The following is a 16,954-nucleotide window of genomic DNA, read 5'->3' on the forward strand; positions in this document are numbered from 1 at the left end:
ACTCCTAGTCATGTATCCTGCTGGTACCCATAAGTTTCCAATTGGACTCTGTCCATAAGTATTGAATTCCAATACACCATTCGTTGCCAACGCGAGTTTCGAAAAGCGCCCGGCAGTGAACTCCTAGTCATGTATCCTGCTGGTACCCATAAGTTTCCAATTGGACTCTGTCCCTAAGTATTGAATTCCAATACACCATTCGTTGCCAACGCGAGTTTCGAAAAGCGCCCGGCAGTGAACTCCTAGTCATGTCTCCTGCTGGTACCCATAAGTTTCCAATTGGACTCTGTCCCTAAGTATTGAATTCCAATACACAATTCGTTGCCAACGCGAGTTTCGAAAAGAGCCCGGCAGTGAACTCCTAGTCATGTCTCCTGCTGGTACCCTTAAGTTTCCAATTGGACTCTGTCCCTAAGTATTGAATTCCAATACACCATTCGTTGCTGTTGTGTCGTTTAAAAAGGCATTACTCGTAGTATCAAAATAGTTTTATTTACATTTTAGTTATACATGAGGGAGATCGTCAGTCTGTCTTTCAAATATAAACAGGCCGTATTTATAGTAGAGTAAAGGCGCGAAAGTGTCACGTGCTATCGCAGTTATCACTGTTCATAGTTTAGCGCCATCTAGGCATATAATACAATACTACAACTTCCCTTTTTTTTTAATATATTTAACGTCGCGGGTTTCTTGACTTCACGGCCTGAACGTGTTGTGCGGATCTGTTCAATCGTAGAATCCCGATGATTCGGCGCCGATTGGTTTCGTGGAAAGGGGGGACATATCGGCGGGAATGGTGAAACCGGAATATGTTCTGGAGCCAAAGGAGCAGCACTCCTTTTGAGTAGTCGAGACATCTGATCGGGTCGAGGACTCCCTTCTGAAGTATCCGGTCTGTTAGTTGAACACGGACGATCTTCCATCGTGCTAGGAGATGCATTCGTTGCAGCTGGTGGGAAACTTGGAGTCAATGACTCTCGCTGGTCTTCCTCTATCTGGTTGAGTTGGTCCGGCGTTGGCACTCGTGGTCGACAGGATGGTAATATAAAAGATGGGGCATGATTTTCTCCTCCTTGACCATATGAGGACGATTTTGGTTGCTGGTATGACACTCTCGAATATGTGGGTTGTGCGGTGCCGCAAGCTCCAGGTTCAAGATGTGGTAGTTTCAATGGCCCAGGTCTCAGGTGTATCCTCGTCCTTCGTAAGATTTTGCCTGATCCAGTCCTGATGACGTACGAGTGTGGCTCTTCCGCCTCCGCTATGATTTGTGCAGACTCCCAAAGTTTGTGCGAAACTTGATAATATACATTGTCTCCTACTTTCAAGTGAAGCGGAACAGGGTGTCGTTGTTTTTCCCCGGAAATTGTGGTTGAAGCGTTGCGGTTGAGGTAGTGTTGTTCGTTCGTAGTTGGCGTCCCATGAGCATCTGCGCTGGTGTGGGAAGTTTACCAACGGGAGTGGTCCTGTATTCTAAAAGGACGTATTGCAGGTCATGGCCTTCCCTTCGTGCTTTCGTCAGGAGATTCTTAATTGTCTGCACAGATCGCTCGGCCATGCCATTCGATCTGGGATAGTTAGGACTACTGGTAATATGGTGTACGCCCCATTTTAATAAAAAACCTTTAAATTTGTATGACGAGAACGGAGGACCATTATCAGAAATTAGACGTTGAGGTGCACCATACCTTGCAAAGTGAGGCTTTAGGAAGTTTATTACCGAGTCAGCCGTAGTTGTTCGTAGCTCCTGTGCCTCTATGAACTTTGAGAAGTAGTCTACCAGAACTATCATTTTTGAATTGTCAAGCTGGAAGAGATCCGTCGCTACCGTTTCCCAGGGGAGAGCAGGAGGATGTACCGGAATCTTGAAGTTTGCCGGATCGCGGGTACAGCAAATTTGACAGCCCTTGATAAACCTAGTAATGTCCTCTGTGATCTGCGGCCAGAAAACGTGTAGTCTAGCTTTCGCAAGGCAGGCAGTTATACCTTGATGGACCGAGTGCAATTGCTTCGTTACGTCCTGTCGCATAAGTGGGGGTATGACCAAGCGCGTACCCCGATAGATAATGCCATTTTGTTCATGGAGTTCTTCCTGGTATGGCCAATAAGGAGAAACGTCTACTGAAACTCGTTCGTGCAATGCTGGCCAGCCATCGTAAATATACGTCAAGATCGTCTGGTAAGTCGAGTCATCTCGTATGGCCTGCTGGAGTGCAGAGTATTTCTCTTCCGAGAGGGATGTCAGGGTATGTATAGTAACGTAGGGCCCCTCCATCTCCGTGGTATTGAGCGTCTTGTGTGCCAAAGGAGCACGGGAAAGAGCATCGGCTATCTTCAACTTAGATCCTGGGACATATGTCAAAGAAAAATTGAAGTGTAATAAGCGAATTACCATTCTTTGCAGGCGTGGCGAGAGTAAATGTAGTGGTTTATGTACTATTGCTGTCAGGGGCTTGTGGTCGGTTTCAATGTCCACATGTCGCCCCATAATATAATATTGGAATTTTTCGCATGCATAAACAAGTCCAAGGAGTTCACGCTCAATTTGCGCATATCGGCGCTGGGTGTCAGTGAAAGTTGTGGACGCATACTCGACCGGTCTATCATCTTGTAGGAGAGCAGAACCAATACCTTCAGAACTGGCATCCACTGTGATCCTACAGCGTCTTGCAGGGTTGAAGGCTGCAAGGACAGGAGCAGAAGAGAGTAAATGTTTTAGAGTTTCATATGTTACTTGTAGATTGGCGGTCCATTGAAACTCCTTGTCCTTTTTCAGGAAGTCCCGTAGAGGAGCGGCTGTTTCTGAATATGATGGTAAAAATCGGGTTATGTAGTTAACCATACCCAGGAAGCGCTGAAGTGCACGTTTGTCTTGAGGGGGAGGGAGTTCAGTGATCGCCTTGATTCGGTCGGGATCAATCTCTATTTGCTCTGGGCTGATAATATGGCCCAAGTATTTAATTCTGGGAACTGCCAACTGAAGCTTCTTCTTACTGAACGTCAGACCGGACGCGCGTGCTCGTTCAAGAATGGCAGTGAGGAGTTGGACATGGTGTAGATCATCCTTCGCCTTCAGTAGAAAGTCATCAGTAGAGATGTATGTATCTGGAAACTCATGTCTAGGAAAGATGGTATACATTACTTCTTGAAAGACCTCAGACGCCGTACTGATGCCGTAGGGCATGCGGAGGTAGCGAAATGTTCCAAACGGAGTGGAAAAGGTGCATAAAAAGGAGCTTTGCTCAGTTAGTTTCACCTGCCAAAAGGCACTCTTTGCGTCGAGGACGGTGAATAGTCGGCTGCCATGTAGCCCGGAAAAAATTTCTTGAGCCGTCGGCGCCGGAAAATGTTTTCGTTTTATAGCGGGGTTGAGCTTGCGTGGATCAAGGCAGATGCGTATTCCTCCGTTTGGCTTTCTCTCGACAACCATAGGATGACCCAAGCAGTTGGCCCAGTAACTGGAGTAATTATACCATCTTTAAGCATTTGTTGTAGTTCATTGTAGACTGGTTGATAGAGAGCCTGTGGAATTTTATGAGATACAGAGACATGAGGCGTGGCATTGGGTTTAAGATCGATGTGATACTCAATGGGAAGACAACCGACACGGTCAAAGTCATCATCATACTGTTGTATAATGTCGGTGGGTTGCTTGTGTGTCTGTAATTTAGATGTTACGAAGGGCCTTTGGATGGAATTCTTCCTCATACGCTGAACAAGGCCCAGCACCTCCGATGCATATGCACCCAAGATAGGGGTCACCCGTCCTTGGGTAACAAAAAACTCCAGAGAAATCGTAGCAGCAAAAGAGGTACATACCATGTCAATACTTCCCAAAATTGGTACTGTGTGGCCAGTATAGGCAATGATACGACGAGATGATGGCTTCAGTGGCGGCTCCTGTGGTATTGCATCATACATATATCCAGGTATTATATTCACTTGGGATCCAGTATCTAGTTTGAAGTTAATTGAGTAATTGTTAATAATGATCCGTTCATACCATTCATCGTCGATCGAAGACTTTGCACGTCCATTAGTGACACTGTATATAGTAGTAAGCATGTGTAATGAGAAATCATAGGATTCTGGGGCTGTGGAGGAAGGCAAGTCCAGAAAATATCCATCCCGAGGCCTGGTATTTGTCTGGTAGGCACCCTGAGGATCAGTCTCAACGGCGTCGGTGAATATTCCAGGGAGTGTAAGTCTTGACAAGCAGGCGATACATAGTGATAATCATGTCGTTCGTCGTCAGTAGACAGTGGATGTGGCAAGAGCGGAGCGTCTAAAAGGTGAGTATTGTATGATCTGGTTCGACATAAGTTCGCCCAGTGACCTCGGCGAGAGCAGTTACGACACTGGGAGGCAGCTGCTGGACATCGTGCTTGGTGAGAATGAAGGAGTCCACAGTTGGGACAAGTGTTCCGCGAGAAGCGAGAGAAAAATCTTCCAGAAGACCCTTGGTGGGCATTGCCATGTGGTTGGGAAAAACGGGAATCAGAAGACCGTACAGCCGGCCGATGACCGGAAGATGGACGATGGGACTGGAAACGGGACGACTGCGAGGAAGAACGCCTGGAGAGCGTGTGTATGGTGGCAGGTGGTCCATTAGGAGGTGGCACAGCATCAACCAATCCTGCGTGCGTTGCCGAGGTCTCCTCAGCTTGACATATGGCGATAGCCTGGGCTAGAGTAAGGTTCCGATGCGAAAACAAGGTTTTCCGAAGGACAGCGTTGTGTACTCCAGCAAGGATCTGATAGCGAAGCAAGGAATCACATCGGTTACCAAAGTCACAGTTTGGGACCCGGGAACGGAGATCAGTCAAAAAGTCATCAAAAGGCTGGTGTTGTTTCTGTCGGGTGTTGAAAAATGCATGTCGATGCGAGTCAGGATTGTTATACGGCTCATAGTGGAGATCAAAGGCAGCATAAATTTCGTCCAAAGTAGGTGTCACACGGCCGGCAGGAAGAGGTATAACGAGGGAGTCATAGACCCTCTGTCCAAGCGACCCAAGAGTGTATAAGAATATTGCAACTTGCGTTTCGGCCGTCTCATCACTGATCTTCGATGCCGCAGCGAACAACTTGAAATTATTTCGGTATGCCGTCCATGCAGCAGCCGGATAGGAAGTTCCAGGATCGAACTGGTCAGGTCCACGAAAGCGGGTAGCCATGGTGGTAGGGAGAGGACAGCAAAAGAGAACCGCCGACTAGGCAAAGTAGACGGGTAGTGGCAGCATGGGTGATACTACTGACACCATGTTGTGTCGTTTAAAAAGGCATTACTCGTAGTATCAAAATAGTTAAAGATTTTATTTACATTTTAGTTATACATGAGGGAGATCGTCAGTCTGTGTCTTTCAAATATAAACAGGCCGTATTTATAGTAGAGTAAAGGCGCGAAAGTGTCACGTGCTATCGCAGTTATCACTGTTCATAGTTTAGCGCCATCTAGGCATATAATACAATACTAAAGTTGCCAACGCGAGTTTCGAAAAGCGCCCGGCAGTGAACTCCTAGTCATGTCTCCTGCTGGTACCCATAAGTTTCCAATTGGACTCTGTCCCTAAGTATTGAATTCCAATACACCATTCGTTGCCAACGCGAGTTTCGAAAAGCGCCCGGCAGTGAACTCCTAGTCATGTCTCCTGCTGGTACCCATAAGTTTCCAATTGGACTCTGTCCCTAAGTATTGAATTCCAATACACCATTCGTTGCCAACGCGAGTTTCGAAAAGCGCCCGGCAGTGAACTCCTAGTCATGTCTCCTGCTGGTACCCATAAGTTTCCAATTGGACTCTGTCCCTAAGTATTGAATTCCAATACACCATTCGTTGCCAACGCGAGTTTCGAAAAGCGCCCGGCAGTGAACTCCTAGTCATGTCTCCTGCTGGTACCCATAAGTTTCCAATTGGACTCTGTCCCTAAGTATTGAATTCCAATACACCATTCGTTGCCAACGCGAGTTTCGAAAAGCGCCCGGCAGTGAACTCCTAGTCATGTCTCCTGCTGGTACCCATAAGTTTCCAATTGGACTCTGTCCCTAAGTATTGAATTCCAATACACCATTCGTTGCCAACGCGAGTTTCGAAAAGCGCCCGGCAGTGAACTCCTAGTCATGTCTCCTGCTGGTACCCATAAGTTTCCAATTGGACTCTGTCCCTAAGTATTGAATTCCAATACACCATTCGTTGCCAACGCGAGTTTCGAAAAGCGCCCGGCAGTGAACTCCTAGTCATGTCTCCTGCTGGTACCCATAAGTTTCCAATTGGACTCTGTCCCTAAGTATTGAATTCCAATACACCATTCGTTGCCAACGCGAGTTTCGAAAAGCGCCCGGCAGTGAACTCCTAGTCATGTCTCCTGCTGGTACCCATAAGTTTCCAATTGGACTCTGTCCCTAAGTATTGAATTCCAATACACCATTCGTTGCCAACGCGAGTTTCGAAAAGCACCCGGCAGTGAACTCCTAGTCATGTCTCCTGCTGCTACCCATAAGTTTCCAATTGGACTCTGTCCCTAAGTATTGAATTCCAATACACCATTCGTTGCCAACGCGAGTTTCGAAAAGCGCCCGGCAGTGAACTCCTAGTCATGTCTCCTGCTGGTACCCATAAGTTTCCAATTGGACTCTGTCCCTAAGTATTGAATTCCAATACACCACGCGGGAATGTTACCTATAGGAAACCTATGGAGTACCTATAAGTTTCCAATTGGACTTGATCCCTATTCAATTCCAATATATAAGACCAATTTGAAACCTATTGGACTGTTATTGGAAACCCATTCTGAAGGAATATTTCCAATAGTTCCTATTGGAAAATAATAGGTTTCCAATTGGACTTACAAAACGTAAGGACTGTTCGCAGGCGGCAATCTCCTTTAGAAAGGCTCCGTCAGAGTTCCGTTAAAAGTCGACCCCCTTTTTACCCCTCCACGACTGAAGGTAGCCGAGTCAAAACGGAAAAAGGTACTGCCAGTGAACACTTAACAGAGGGAAAGGCAGCACAACGTTAAACACCCGGCTGAATTTTCCCTCTCCCGCTTCGCCAAATATCAGGCTCTATACCGTAAAGCGCAGGCGCGAGTGACGTACTCCATGTGGAAGGATTAAGTCCGCCATTGTTAGCGCTGTCAAAATTGTCAGCAGTTACAATGCCCTTGAGAACCGTGAAGTCCGAATTACGATGGGATGACGGAGTGTAGGTGGAGTGGCGGAGTGGTTAGCACTTTCGCCTCGCAGCAAGAGGAGCCGGGTTGATCCCAGCTTGTGGCACTAGGTAAAAACTCGGAACAACGCCTTCTGCGTAGAGTTTGCAAGTTCTCTTCCCACTGGTTTTCCCCCGAGATCTTCGGTTTCCCCTTCCATAAAAACTTTTTGAGGTTAACGGTAATAGTAAGTGTAGGGAGCTGTTAGCTCGCGTGGCATGCAGGGCTTGACACCACCATCCTACGCATTGTAACCCGGCCACCTGAATTAATGGCTTCAAAAGTCGCTCGATGACTTAGGCCTATAAGGTGGTGCCTTGGGTACCTAGCCAAAACTTTACGAAAATATACGACTTTTGAAGTTTTAACGGGTTGCGTTCTCCTTGTGCGGGGTGTTGTGTTTGTTACTCCTACGCCATCTACGCCGCGCGCACGAAGCACTATAGTGATCAGGTCTGCTTTGTGAATAACGTAGGCACTGATCCCAATAACCATTTACAGGTGTTGTTGATTCATTAGTGGTCTTTTCCACTTTCTTTAACGGTTTTAGCTTTCAGTACAACGCGAGAGAAGGCTGCAACTATCCAAAATGTGGTTTTTGGATTCATATTATTATTTTACGAGATGATAGATTATCTTTTGAATAATTGTTGCAACTTATTTTTATTATTAAAAAAAATAGTTTACTGTATTTAAGGGCTAGTTAGGAAGGCTTAGGCCTTTGCTATCTGATATCCAAAAGTTAAATTTTTCATAACTGTTTGTTTGGGAATTTTGCATTGGTCGCATACGCCTAACTATTTATAATACTTACAATTGTTTGTTTATAGTAGGTTTTCAGTTTGCTTCTGTTAAAATTAGATGTACTTTTGTTTAGAGAAACTGTCTTTGCTAAAGGATCATATAAGGTATTAACCAAGTATATTCTTTCTGGCTCTGAGGTCTATATTTAGCGTTGAAATAATACACAATGTATATACTAATTTAAAGTATTAAATATAATTTATTATACGTTTGATTCGCTCGCGTTCTACATATCGAACAGACTCATCGGTGTCGTGTTTTCTTTTCAATTCATTGATACTGGCCTTGTTTTCAAGCGATTTATTGCAGAAATAACAAGACGAGGCTTGTTAATCCGGGTTTAGACTCCGCTAATTAAACCAAAGTTTATTTTTCTGTACTGAAACGGGTTATAAAAAGTAAACTTCGGTTTACCAAACTCAGTTTTGTTACTTTTGTAAGCCTCGTCTGTAAAGGTATTTAGCTGGGTGGTAAATTTTAAACGCGGTTACGGTGGCGTACGCGTTTTAAGTCAACGAAGGCGCAAAATTGTAACGTTAAAACCGCGAATACCTCACAACGAATGCCCGTATGTAAAATGTTCATAGAACATTTTTTGTAGGAGATAGCCGGGCCCTTATGTTCGTAGTTGGGTTTATAGCCGTACATACAATACTAACGTAACTATTCCCTATAAGCATATGTAACATAATCACTCATAAGTATGCCATAAAAGTATTTTCGTTAATGAAACCTTGTTCACGGGATATGACGTAAATTACGTCACTTACAATTCCGGGACAAAATACGCGTCATCAACTTTACTGATTGGAAACGGAAGTTAGTGAGAATTCATCGCGCGTTTCTGGCTTTGCCCATGTCAAGTTTAGCTCGTGTCTCGCGATCACGAGATTTTGTTTCCTGGGTAACCTTTTCAATAGCGGAAGGATTATAAGCATTTTTTAATTTTTGGGTCCGCTTAATGTATGTTCCGCGTGAAACAAGGTCTCATTGAATTTTTTTCAATGGAAATGTTATACATAGGCATACTTATGAGTAGTTATGTTACATATGATAATTTTGTATATTTAGGAAGGGCCGGTTCGTAATTTTATCTGACTGAAATTTTTTTCCATTATAAAGGTACAAACCTGAACAGAAATCATCCTCTACCTTTTACCTATTTAGTTCCAAAGATGTACCTAAGCATCTTTTATCTTCAATTATATTAGTTTTAAGATTATTACTCTTAAAACTAATTAGATTTACAGAAAATAATACCTAAGAACGGTTATAAACTCGTTAATTTGCTATATATATATACTATTAATAAAGATTTGTTATTATTAAAGATTTATAAATTTTAAGAGATATATTATTTACGCGTCAAAACGCGCTAAACACTTCTACCGCCTTCAAAACTATGTATTCTAATATGGCGCCTTCGCGTAAAAAACGCGTCTCTTTTTCTTCATTTAATATTTATAAGGTAATATTTTTTTTAATTATGAATTATACATAAATATATTGCGAAGAGATAGTTTAACTTACTATACCTTGTTTTTTCTAAATAGGAAAGTGGAAAACCGAAGAAAAAACATTTTTTTCCGCGATTTCACTTGTATTCCCCGCCTTTGGTGATAGTAGGTTTTTGGTCGTATGTAGCGCCCCTATCGGGATTATTCATACACGCAAATTAACATTAGATGCGAGGCGATTTACGGGGCCGCAATTTGGTTATCCGATTTCTTTTGATTGGAGCTGAAGAGGCCCTAGAAGGCGGATTCACCAGAGGGCTTCTTAATCATTTTATTCACATTCACGAAATAGTATGCAATAGAAGATATTATGCCTGGAGTAGACTGTGGCGTTCTCCTGTAATCCCAAGCGTCTGGAACGCAGAGTTTGTGATGGCCGTGTGAGGACGACTACCAATCCCCCAACGGATGGTCGGAATACTTCCGCCACGGGTGTCCCCACGTATCACCCCGTTGGCGTAGCCGTTACACTTATCTCACCCTGATTAAACAGATATTGTGTGCAGGTGTCTAAGGCCTTGGATCGACACCGATTTGTGTCCATCAAAAAAAAATATATAAGATATTAAGATAGGCTTAAAATTTATCTAAGATACATATTTGCATGTATTCGGAGTTGCAGAAAGGAGTTCGGAGTTAGAGAGGGGTTTCGGAAATGAACTTGTGAGACTGATAAAACGAAGACTACGAAGTTGATGCTTTGATACGTGGCAGTATCATTTCTTTATCATTAGGCCTAAATGTCAATTGCAAAATATTCTTCCATCAAATTTTATAGAAGTGAAAAAGAGTTCCACTTAGACACATTTTACTTAGCATGTCAGAACTGATGACGATTTTTATTTCAAAATAGATTTTGCCGTAGTGAAATTTGACTGAAAATGAAGGCTTTAATTCTGGTTGGGGGTTATGGAACCAGGCTTCGACCGTTGACACTGAGTAAACCGAAACCCTTGGTGGAATTTTGTAACAAGCCAATGATGATGCACCAAATTGAAGCTTTGGTTGAAGCAGGTGTAAATCACGTTGTACTTGCAGTTAGTTACCGCGCTGAACAGTTGGAAGAAGAGATAAAATCAGAAGCTGACCGGTTAGGTATTCGTATATCAATATCTATGGAGGAAGAACCTTTGGGAACCGCTGGGCCACTGGCTTTGGCCAAAAATTTACTGTGTTCTAATGGAGAAGATCGAGAAGCATTTTTTGTGTTAAACAGTGATGTCATTTGTGAATTTCCATTTAAATCCTTAGCAAAGTTTCACAAAGAACATGGTAAAGAAGGAACAATAGTGGTGACCAGAGTAGAGGAGCCCTCAAAGTATGGGGTAGTTATTTACGACGAATCTGGTAAAATAGATAGATTTGTTGAAAAACCTCAAGAGTTTGTCTCAAATAAGATTAATGCTGGGCTTTATATGTTTAATTCTTCAGTGCTCAATCGAATAGAGCTTAAACCTACTTCCATAGAGAAAGAAGTTTTCCCCCAAATGGCTGAGCAGAAACAGCTATTTGCTTATGAACTTCAAGGCTTTTGGATGGATGTGGGACAACCCAAAGATTTCCTAACAGGGATGTGCATGTACTTAAACATGATTAAAAGTAATAAACCAGAAATCTTATACCAAAAAACTGGGGTTGTGGGCAATGTGCTTGTCGATGAAAGTGCCAAAATTGGGAAAAATTGTCGTATAGGGCCGAATGTGGTTATCGGGCCAGGTGTTAGTATAGAAGATGGGGTTTGCATTAAAAGGAGTACGGTTTTACGAGGAGCCATCATAAGGTCTCATTCATGGCTGGATTCGTGTATCGTGGGGTGGCGTTGTGTAGTTGGTCAATGGGTTAGGATGGAAAATATTTCGGTACTAGGTGAAGATGTTATTGTTAAGGATGAAACGTATATAAATGGTGGTAAAGTTTTACCTCATAAAGCCATATCAGAGTCGGTTACTGAACCTCAAGTTATTATGTAGGTAAACCTTAAACATTTAAACGAATTATATAAATTGTGTCACTTTTGATGAAATTTACCCAGTTTGCAAAATCACAAGAAATACACAAATATTTTTGTATTTTCTTAAATTATACACTATTTTCTTATAATATAAAATTTATTATACTTCCATGACAATATAAAAGCGAAAATGAAATTCCAAAAAGTAACTTATTGATTTTTAAATTTTCCCATTTCATTATGTTGAAAATACTCCAAAATTTGCCTTTGTTATAATTGGCTCCAAGACGAGCTCATTCTTGTACACATTAATAAATTTTATTTACACAGTTAATAGTACATTTTTTTCAATACACCGAATAAGCCAGTTTCAATAATGTAAAAGTATTTTTGAATAACAAAAGTACAGACAATTTCTGAAATTTCAGTGCAGGATTCTATTTTTTAAATAACTTCAACAATTTTATTTTTTTACACAACACAATTTTAAGCTCGGGCTAATATTAATTTTACTGCCAAATTATATTGATTACAACATAAGTAACATAACATATGACACATTCAGTTTTAACTGATAATCTTGTTCACTAACATAGCTTTATAACTAGCAACTCAGCTAGTTTTTGGGACTTACAGGTAACAATGCACTTTGCCTATCACTTGCAAACTTAGAAAGGGAAAAATTCTAATAGAAAAATCACTTAATTTAAATAATATGCAGTTTAATATATTAACAAAAATTGATATAAAACAAGCAGGTACACAACCTTCAACCAGGCAAAAATTCAAAATTCCAAAAAAAAAATATTGATACATTTGCCCAAATTATAATAGAATTTTGCCCTTTCAATTTTAAATTTGCAATGAAGCAGCTTTTATGGCGTTGTGACAGTGTTACCACAGTTTTTTCACAATCAAATTCCCTGACTCTTCCAGGTTTTCCCTGACTTATTTTGTATTTTTTAACCTATATTTTAGTAAAAGTTTCCTATTTGCAACTGAAGTTAATTCCCTGATTTTTAGACTAATTTAGAATCGTGTGAAGAGATTATTTTTAGATTTATCTCCATCACACTTTAACCTTGGAGCAGAGGTGTTTCACACAGGCAGTAAGCCCGGGACAGGAAGAGTGCAAGGTCCTGGGGCTGGGGGAAGTAGTCTTTTAAGTCGGACGTATAATTTTAAAGACATCTAGTGGTCGGTATTGTGCACATATGTATCCACCTATTTCGTTTTTACCAATTTAATTCCAAATATAAATGCACTTTCGCGTACTACACTTAAAAAACAAGTTCGAAAGTTTATTGTTCAAAACAACCTATAATTGGCGCCTAACAGTGCTACACCTTAGCTTCACTCTCCAGCTGGGCACCCCCAACCCCATTCTCTATAATCATCATGGGTGTACATAAAAATTCCACCTACTGATATCAAAACTAGTTAAATAGTACCTACTGACATTGAACCATTAAACTTAAACACTTAAAGGGCAACACAAGTCATGATAGATAAAAACAGCATCTGCGCCTCTGGCAGGGGAACATAAACTATGGGGGGACTTAGGTAGAGGAGGAATGAAAGGGGGATTGGCACATGCGGAGATGCAATTTCTATCTAGTATATATATATATATGATTCCCACCTGCGTTGCCCTTTAAAAAAATTATTTAAATTTTTGGTCGATACATATTAGCATTACACCTAACAAATGTCCTTTTGTGTCATACTTATATATCATGTTACTTAGACGCTGACACTGACACTGATTATAGAAACTGGTTGCTCTGTGAAAAATTGTCATAATTTTTGATTAAATTCTCTAATTTCATTAGACTATTTATTTGTTTTTAAATTTAAGTTTTTTTTGTACAAAATTGAATACCCCCTTTCGCCTTTTCAAGGGTTAGAGGTGCCTATCATGTACCTTAAAATTATGATATGTTGGACACATTCAGGAATGACAACCATTAATATTTAGTTAATAAGAGAATCCTCGGGTACTCTGGAATATCTAACTCCACTTTTTTCCTTCTGGCATCGTAACCAAAGCATAACTCCTGTGCTAAACACCAACAAAAGCAGTATAATGCCCATGGCGCCAATAACCGTCAGTGCTGAAAAAATTTATATATAATTAGTAGCCCACAATTTTATTTCCACAAATGTATGCACCTTTGGATGAAAAAGGGGTTTGTTCCTCTTGCAAACCGCACTCCCTAGCCCAATCATCGGGTATTGAATCCTTAGTTAGACGGATAAAATGTCCCAAAGGACAGTCTTCTTCACAACCAGGGACAAAAAGCGGAAAAGGGTTCCTGGTCCCATTTTCGTACATCATGCGAATAGTGTGATTTCTTGGTCCCTTTTCATGCAACTCCATTAAAACAGTGGCACAGTACGGAGGTGGAATTTTATTGTAAACAGTCATGGCACTCAGTAAAGCTGTGACATCAGTATCATGCTGAAAGGAAACTCCTTTTATCTCATCTGGAGTAAAGACATCCCATATACATCAGAATGTGTTGGCCGATATCGTAATTTAACCAATAACGATATCTAACCAATTATTACCGATACCAAAAGTCACATAATTACCGAAAGTGTGCAAGTTCCGATACTTTCCAATGCTAAAGATTTACTATCAACATAAGACCACATAGAAGGCTAGGCTAGAATGGACAATGCACCTTTTTTCTGGTTTGCTCTTTCGTGTTTTGTATTAATACGTAAATAGATGGTAGAAGCGTTTCCGTCAAGTGGCAAAAAATCAAAACGCTTGCTAGCCTTCTCCAGTCCTTCCTTAGTTCTCAAAGCCCTCACCAGGTGGCATTATTTCTACTTTTTAACTTCTATACCCTCCGCTCTCCACTCCACTCGTAACATTCAATAAAAAATGGTTTGATTGACACTTTTGCCGATACCAATATCTAGCCAAATAATACCGATATTTAACCTATTTTTACCTTTAACAATTGCCGATATTTAACCTATTTTTATCTTTACCAATTACCAATATTTAACCTACATTTACCTTTAATAATATATTCCAATAAGTTAGCAAAGCCAAAAGTTAGTTGCACAATCGGTCTTGTTTTTGAGAATATTGGTTTTAAAATATCAGGAAAATATCAGTATCAGGTGAAATTTGTAATTTAGACGCAAACTGATTAATCAGCAACTGATACTGATATCATATTGGTTTCGGCCCACCACTAATGACTTACAGTTGAATATATAAACACTTTTTGCTGAACGGAATTTTTGTTTCTAGCTTTGTCAATCATTTTATTTACAACATCTTTCAGTATTGGACCTGGAAAGTGGATAATTATATGGTAAATAATATGTATGGAGGTTACTGAGAATATACAATTCTACCTTCCAGACTTACTAGAATTATTAACTACCTAAGCTTTTGTCCCAAACAGAACTCTGCACTTTATGAATTGTATAATACCATCTAGTAGTAGTTAGAATATTTTTTTTTATTAGATAATTAGTTACTGAAAAGTTCATTTAACTAATAATTGAGTTAATGCAACTTCAATTATAGTAGAATTTATGACTCTCATTTTATTAAATTAATAATAACAGAATTATTGGTGAAAAATAGAAAATATTATAAGGGACTAGATAATTTCTGTAAAAAGAGTAAACTTGTATTTTCTCAGTGGCATAAATAGCTTCTTAGTGATAATATCATAAGAATATAATAGGTGGTTTCTTTTCGTTTGTTCTGGGATTTTGGAGTATGGTAAGAAGAGTAACGCTATGTCATCATTTTACTCAGATTCTGTGGTGGAAAATAGTTTGAGATCGGAGTAAAAAATGTTTTTTTTTTAATCTGTTCTTGGACAAAAAGTGTACTCATTTTACTTGCCTGTTCCGGGCCGGAGAATTACTCTGCCTCAAACTATTCACTTGCTCTGGCGTATGCGGCCTTTTTAGCAGATGAATTCTAGCTAGTAGATGACAAAATCCAATTTAGTCTCTTAACACCTCCTTTTCAGAAGGAGTAAAAAGTAGCCCTAATCCTCCGGAACCAACAAAGAGTTTAGGGGCTGAGTAATTATAATCCCCGGAACAGGTGAATAAAACGTTTTAGGGTAAAAACAGTACACTAAGTCCGAGAACAGGCAAAAATAAACCAACTAATATATCTCACATGAAACATGCACCTTCCCAGAAACCTTGACCCTGCACAGGTACATGTTTCATTTTTTTAGTAAGAAATACATAATTCCAACCTCCTTTGAGTCTTTTAGTCAATGTAGTGCTAAATCTTATGTAAAAACTAAAATTTTGGACGTTCTTCATTTGTTCCCAAACAGAATCGCTCCAAGTTGGAACTATTAGGCCCTTCCATTTCTAAAAAAAAAAGTAAATTAATTAACAGAAACTTAAATTTTTACAAATATACTAATACCTCAATTTCTAGAGTATCAAAAATATATGAAGCAGACTGTATAGTATTAATTTTTTCTCCAGTATTATTTGTCAAGTATTCAAACAAAGGCTAATTGAAATAAATAAAATTAAAAGTCATTTTTAAAAAAATAGTAAGAAAAAAATCAACTCAATTACTTGAAGTTCTTTCAAATAGTTTTGAACATCAGGGGTATTTAAAATTCTCTTTAACTCTTTATTATATTCTGGACATTTTGGGTCCAAAGTCAAAACCTACAAGCAAACATTTCATTATATATTGGTATACGATTCAAATCAGCATTTTTATACATTGTCTTCATCTTCCAGTCTGGTATGAATTGGAATTGGTTGCCAATTTAAATCTTTATTCCAAACATGCCTTCCATTGGGTGGGTAGAGTCCCGCTAGATTAGCTTCGACACTATCGAGGCAACGATTTACATTTGAGCTATTCACTAACAATTCCCTAGGATCATCTGTTAGAAATTTAGAGTAGCGAGTACGTATGAATTTTCCCAATTCATAATGTTCACTTTTCCCAACCTAAAACACTCAAAACATTATTTAAGCAAATGCTTGGTAACATAATTAAATGAAACACACATTAGTCAGTTCCCCTAATCCATCAGGAAAATCTGACACGGAATTCGGGTCATTAGGATAAAGAGAAATTGGATTTCTATCACCATGTCTAAAAATCTAGAGAAAGTAAATTCTAATGAATTAGAAAACAACAGTGCACAACAATCCCTAAAATATTGTTCTTACAATAAATAACTGTTTGAGCGTTGACTCTTGAGGTTTTACTAAATGTAGTTGACTTATTATTACAAGAACCAAAAAGGCATAAATTTCTAAAATATTTCTGGGTTGTAACATCTTATAAACACGTTAAAGAAAAGTAATTTGTGTTAAAAAAATTATATTTTTTTCTCTGGAAACTAGTGGCCATTGACTTTCAGTCTCATGACTGGGCTGGGAATATTATTTACATTTCGTGTTTCTATTTGCGGTCGATAGATGGAGCATATATATAAATCATAATC

The 16,954-nt window shown here is 39.9% G+C and overlaps 2 protein-coding genes across 2 annotated transcripts; one reads left to right on the plus strand and one right to left on the minus strand.

Annotated features, from left to right (window-relative positions):
- Window positions 1–10,108: 10,108 nt before the first annotated feature.
- Gmppb (GDP-mannose pyrophosphorylase B) lies at window positions 10,109–11,792 on the plus strand. Its single transcript, XM_090155274.1, has 2 exons — window positions 10,109–10,309; window positions 10,383–11,792. The coding sequence occupies exon 2, from the start codon at window positions 10,411–10,413 to the stop codon at window positions 11,497–11,499; it is 1,089 nt and encodes a 362-aa protein (XP_090011400.1). The 5' UTR covers window positions 10,109–10,309; window positions 10,383–10,410; the 3' UTR covers window positions 11,500–11,792.
- On the minus strand, window positions 11,619–16,896 carry LOC149933396 (prostatic acid phosphatase-like). Its single transcript, XM_090155273.1, has 9 exons — window positions 16,677–16,896; window positions 16,512–16,607; window positions 16,218–16,451; window positions 16,065–16,160; window positions 15,907–15,996; window positions 15,728–15,848; window positions 14,705–14,793; window positions 13,653–13,941; window positions 11,619–13,594 (listed from the first exon to the last, which is right to left on the minus strand). Exons 1-9 carry the CDS (start codon window positions 16,785–16,787, stop codon window positions 13,455–13,457), a joined length of 1,266 nt encoding a protein of 421 aa, XP_090011399.1. The 5' UTR covers window positions 16,788–16,896; the 3' UTR covers window positions 11,619–13,454.
- Between the last annotated feature and the right edge of the window lie 58 nt (window positions 16,897–16,954).

This window comes from Leiobunum rupestre, chromosome 8 (genome assembly GCF_980474605.1).
Source record: "Leiobunum rupestre chromosome 8, qqLeiRupe1.1.hap1, whole genome shotgun sequence".
NCBI lineage: Eukaryota > Metazoa > Arthropoda > Arachnida > Opiliones > Sclerosomatidae > Leiobunum > Leiobunum rupestre.

Bases quoted from the DNA above. Each gene is read 5' to 3' on its own strand.
- Gmppb (XM_090155274.1), top strand. From the start codon at position 10,411: ATGAAGGCTTTAATTCTGGTTGGGGGTTATGGAACCAGGCTTCGACCG.
- LOC149933396 (XM_090155273.1), bottom strand. From the start codon at position 16,787: ATGTTACAACCCAGAAATATTTTAGAAATTTATGCCTTTTTGGTTCTT. The intron at 16,608-16,676 runs GTAAGAACAATA...TACTTTCTCTAG, and splicing joins CGCTCAAACAGTTATTTATT to ATTTTTAGACATGGTGATAG. The intron at 13,595-13,652 runs GTGCATACATTT...AAATTTTTTCAG, and splicing joins AACCCCTTTTTCATCCAAAG to CACTGACGGTTATTGGCGCC.